Below are 5,415 nucleotides of genomic sequence, written 5' to 3'. Positions count from 1 at the left end.
CACTGCATTGATATGCATGGCAACGAGCTACCGTAATTTGGATCGCCGCCTTGTGCTATGCCGGTGCATACCCACGGGTACATGTCGCCAGCATGGGAAGTGACGAAACTCGTAACAGCTAGGACGATTAGTAACGTCAGCACCTCAGCAACTGTCTTCCCATTCTATCGTTTTGATCGCTAGTTGTGAACAATTTCCTTGCAATCTCTGAGTAGTGAGTACGTGGGTGGGTTAAGCTGGCCGATACTGTCATACTGACACTGCCTAGTAGTATAAGAAATTAAGAATGATACTAGTATTGTACTCCCTCCGTTCCAAAATAGATGACCCAACTTTGTATTAACTTTAGTATAAAGTTGGGTCATCTATTTTGGGACGGAGGGAGTATATATCCGTTTTCTGTGTGAATAAAAAGAGAGAGAAACACGCGGCGCTTCATGGCGAAGTCCGGGTATGGGCAGCAGCCAATGGCTCTCCTGCGCGTCTTATTAATTTTCTCGTAAAGTGTGAGCGGAATGGTCGATGCTCTTGTCATGGACCGGACGTATGCGCGCCCCTGTTCTTCATGGACACGACTCAGGAAAATTCTCAGCGAAGCAAATTTGAACAGGATATCTCAGCTCCTCTGGGTGCACGATCCCTGGCTAGTACTGCCTGACAGTAGAGCGGCGCAACATGAAGGCATTCCACTCCACGGAAAGTGACGAGATCGAGTACGACCCCTAAGCCCTAAAAGTGGGTCCCGCGGGGGTAATCCTGTTGGTCAAATCACATCAAATGCCAGAGAGAACATAGGCCTTCCCGTCTCCTTCCTCTCAGCTGGCCTATAAGTACGTCCACCGCCACCGCGCTTTGTCCTCAGGAGAATCGAACAGCACCACAGCAGAACTCACAAACAAACTCACAGACCTCTGCCACCGCCATCGAGTAGTTCTCTACCGTGCGGCCGTGCCATCCCTCTGTGCCGGCATGGATTTCGCCGGAGAAGTCGACGACTTCGCTCTCGACCTCATCCGCGAGCACCTCCTCGGCGGCGACGGGGGTGCCCTGGCGACGGCTAACCATGATCAGGCGGGCCCCTTTTGCGACGACGTCACCTTCCCCGTGCTGCCACCTTCCGCGGCGGATCCACAAGCGTACCAGCAGCAGCCCATGTTCTTCCCGCAGCAGGGGCAGCCGGAGCAGATGCAAGGTTACATGGACCTGACCCACCAGTACCTGAACTCCTGCCCTTCTGCCGACGTCCCTGAGGCTGTGTTCAGGGCGCCGGAGCCGGTGATGATACAGTTCGGCGGCGAGCCGTCTCCTGTGATAGCGCCGTCGTCCACGCTGACCATCTCCGTGCCGGCCAAGGGCTCGTTCGGGTGGGCGGGGACTGCTGCCGCCGTTGCACCGCCGGCGCCAGCACCGGTGGAGGACTTCCGCAAGTACCGCGGCGTACGGCAGCGCCCCTGGGGCAAGTACGCGGCGGAGATCCGCGATCCCAAGCGCCGGGGCTCCCGGGTGTGGCTGGGCACCTACGACACGTCCGTGGAGGCCGCGCGCGCCTACGACCGCGCCGCGTTCCGGATGCGCGGCGCCAAGGCCATTCTTAACTTCCCGAACGAGGTCGGCACCCGCGGCGCCGAGCTGTGGGCGCCTCCGCCTCCCGCTCCCGCGTCCAAGACCGCCGGCGCGACGAACACACGTAAGAGATCACATGAGGAGGACCCCGACGTCGAGGTGACCGGAGTGGTCATAAACAAGGCCCCCAAGAACGAGGCGCCGTCGCCGTCGTCGGCCCAGGTGTCGTGGGACACGCCCTCGTCCGTTTCGCGGGAAACAGCCTCCTCGACGGTGACGTCGGCGGCCACGACGCCGGAGGGAGGATTTCCTCCGACGCCATCGAGCTCGGGCTTGGAGCAGTACTGGGAGGCGCTGCTGGGCGGCATGCCGCTGCTCTCGCCCCTGTCGCCGCACCCGGCGCTGGGGTTCCCGCAGCTCACCGTTAGTTAATTACGAGGCGGTTAATTGCTGTGAATCAGCTGGGGTTAACCAATAAACAGGCTTTGGTAGTTTAGTTGACAGCCGCATGCATCTCTCTGCATGCTGGGACGCGTACACTTCTTTGGGGCTTAATGATAGGTGTAATGTGTGCGTTTGCTAAGAGACACAAAGATCGGATCGACCGATGCTTGTAAAGAATAAGCAAATTATAATTAAGGATGTGATATTTGCTGTAGATGGATTGAAGTTACATTTGTTTAGTGAAGTTACTCCTAGCAAATTATAACCAAGGATGTGATATTTGCTGTAAATGGGCATTGCTTGGGAGTATATGAATTTTAATTTACAAGGTTATACTATAGAAGAAGAAAAAAACCAGCAAAACGGAAAGTGGCAGACGGAACTATGTTTTGGAAATAATATCGATAATATCGACGCCAAAAGCGCCGCCTTTTTGCGCCTTGCACACTCCCGTGGTGTTTCCACGTAAATACTATACGTACGTATGTTTCTGCTCTGATGTTTGCTAATTCATCAGACGTACAAAGATATGTAAGTGCCTGGATCACTGAATCGCCAACATAGGCGGGTGAATAATTGACAGCAAGGGACACAAACATCAGTAAGCAAAGGACAAAAGAACACGCAGAGAAGTCCTCCAGATAGGGCTTCAAGCTGAGTTTTCGTAGCTTACACTTGATGTGTGTGTTTCTAGATTGCGTGAACGTTTGACCCCATGCCCTAGACTGCATTTAATGAGCATCTTTTTTGTTATGCGTTCGACCTTATCCACGTTCAATTCACTGCTTTTCCTGGTCAAAACCAGCAGTACTATTGTAACTGATTCTGGTAGTAGTATATGATCTCCCTCACAACTCTCAAGCAATGCATATGCATGCAGGAACTTTCAACAGTATAGTACACAACATGCATGCACCCTTTGATTTGATCCTTATTTTTATAGTCATTTTATAGGGTACTTAGCTCCACTTAAGTTACGTAACTCAGATTCGAGCGATGAGAACAATGAGTGCTGATCTGCAGGACAGTCAACGAACGTACGTGGCGGTCTCTCGGAGCTCAGTGAGTATAGAATAATAAGTGCAGATGATTACCTTGATCTGATTCGAAAGCGATTAATCTAAGCTCAACCGAGTTGAGGACTGTGGACCGGTTAAAGCAAGCCGGCCGGCCGGCAATGTCAAGCACGGAAGCAGGCAACGTCACGAGTCAATAACCGAATGGGCCGGAAGACATAAGTTTTGTTGACTTGTACGTGGACGAAGAAGTCCTCTGTGAAGACCGATTTTGTTGATTTCTGGGGCTGGGGCCGGCCGGAATGTAACTGATCGGTGAGACGATGGATTAAGCTGATCGGGCAGGAATTAGTAAGACGGTGAGCGTACGTTTAGAAACACAAGGTCTCTTGATAAGATCGTATGATTTTTATAAATGTTCTTTTACTCATATATGATTCTAATTATTCAGACTTAACCCACAATTTGATCCACATCCCCCACCCCTGTCTAACTGAAAGGTGAGGTATACATTTACACTTCAACACTCCGTCACACCTCTGGCTCCGAGGAGACATCTTTGAACCGTAGGAATCCTGTCCTCACAATGAGGTTCTTAAAAGAAAGTAACTGAAAGTAAACAAACTATATAAGATGTCTGTACGTTACAAAAACTGACTGAAAGCTAACAAACTTGGAGTAGTGATATGCCTCATCTTCCCAATGATGAAACTGTATGGAAATGTGTGCATTGTTCGTAGAAAGGACATCCTATTGAAAGGTACAAGTCGTTTCGTAGATTAGAGAAAAACATTATACTTGTATGTACGCATAACATGTCAGAGCACATTAGATTGTACTCCCTCCGTATCAAATAAGACGTTTTTTGACACTATTAGGAGTACCTCATTTCTCTTCTTTTTCTTTGTGTTTGTTTTTTAAAAAAGGTATGTTTTCAAGATAGCATGAGATTTTTTTTGAATAAAAAACACTAGGAGATGGCCCTTTCAATCTCTGAATTCTGATGCACACAGTTATAGTTTCTGTGACTGACTTCCACGGCATCGTGAACTCGTTGTCCTTGCTGTGAAGCTGCAGGGAAGAATTGAAACAGAACGTTTTTTTTGCGGGGTAATGTAAACAGAACGTTAACGTGGTGCTTCAGCTTGCAGCTATGGAGGACGTGGGCATAGCCCAGTGGTTGGGGGCGCATGATTGTAAACCTAACGACCAGAGTTCGATCCACGTTGGGGACGAATTTCTGGAATTCTCATGAGGGATGCTTCTTCTATATCAATAAATCCGTGGGTGCTAGTGCCCATGGAGTTTCATTTTTTTTTTAGCTTGCAGCTATGCACCGGCGACATCAACAGACTCCAGGAGTCTTGGTCCACAACCGACGCTGGACACCGTCAGGTTGAGTTTTACGTAAGTTAACAGTTGTCAAGTTTTGATTGGGAGCAGGGGAAGAAGGGGCCCACACCCCTAGAAATCAGGGGGGGGGGGGGGGAGAATGTGGCGAAGGGGCCCACAAGACTTCGTAGATCGCTTCGTAGGTGTAGTATTATTCCCCTGCTCCCAATCACAACTTGACAACCGTTAATTTACGTAAAACTCAACGTAAGTGTTTGTGGGTGTAGCATTGCCCGTCAGGCTATATCCTTGATATCTTGATGCGCTACTGGAAATCCACAACTAGCTAGCTAGTTACTCCCTCCGTTTCATAATATAAGAACTCCTTCCTTCCTTCCTGTTTCCTTCTGTTGGACGGACCATGTGTTGTCGCATTTGTTCCACGGGATCAAAAGATAAGAAACAGTAGTTCTAGACTGGTCAGTGAGTAGCAAAGCTGATGTACGTTGCCCCTGAATTTCTACACCGTCAAAGCTATCCTTGAGGCGGTGCTGGAAATCCACAGCTAGCTACTGTAACTAGATATACATAGAGCTGAATTTTCCCTTCCTTTCTGTTTCCTTCCGTTGGATCATATGGTGCCTTTCTTCCCCGGGAAGGATCAACAAGAAAGATCTACTAGGAAACCGTAGTTCTAGACTGGGCAGTGGGCAAGTGAGCGGCAAAGCTCTAGATTCCAGAATGTCGGGCCGTCTGCGAGTCATTGGCCAACGTCTAATTTGGCGAGGTGATTGGACAGGCTACTGTAGAATTAATTGACGTGTCTATGTAGTGTTGGATCAGTGACCCCGGGCTCCAGGTTAATTAAGGAGCGAGTCAGACGTGCACGGCTGGTTTCTGTCAAAAGGTTTGGGTCAGTGGCCGTGTGGTACAGTTTACATCCATTTTTGGCATGCTGAATTTTCTAGCCAGGGTTGTTCAGGGCAGGGACGAAAAGTAGGAGTCGGTAATGACTTCCACGCGGCTAGCAAGTTTTCCGGTGTCATAGACGGACGGGAGA

General features: G+C 49.6%; 1 protein-coding gene across 1 annotated transcript; it reads left to right on the top strand.

Annotated features, from left to right (window-relative positions):
• Nucleotides 1-862: 862 nt before the first annotated feature.
• LOC123041833 (ethylene-responsive transcription factor 6) lies at nt 863-2,335 on the top strand. Its single transcript, XM_044464390.1, has one exon. The coding sequence runs from the start codon at nt 970-972 to the stop codon at nt 1,993-1,995; it is 1,026 nt and encodes a 341-aa protein (XP_044320325.1). The 5' UTR covers nt 863-969; the 3' UTR covers nt 1,996-2,335.
• The last annotated feature ends 3,080 nt before the right edge of the window (nt 2,336-5,415 follow it).

The sequence above is a fragment of the Triticum aestivum genome, chromosome 2B (genome assembly GCF_018294505.1).
Source record: "Triticum aestivum cultivar Chinese Spring chromosome 2B, IWGSC CS RefSeq v2.1, whole genome shotgun sequence".
In the NCBI taxonomy this organism is placed as follows: domain Eukaryota; kingdom Viridiplantae; phylum Streptophyta; class Magnoliopsida; order Poales; family Poaceae; genus Triticum; species Triticum aestivum.
Note: the sequence above shows the minus strand (reverse complement) of the source record. Positions and strands in the feature narration are given on the sequence as shown.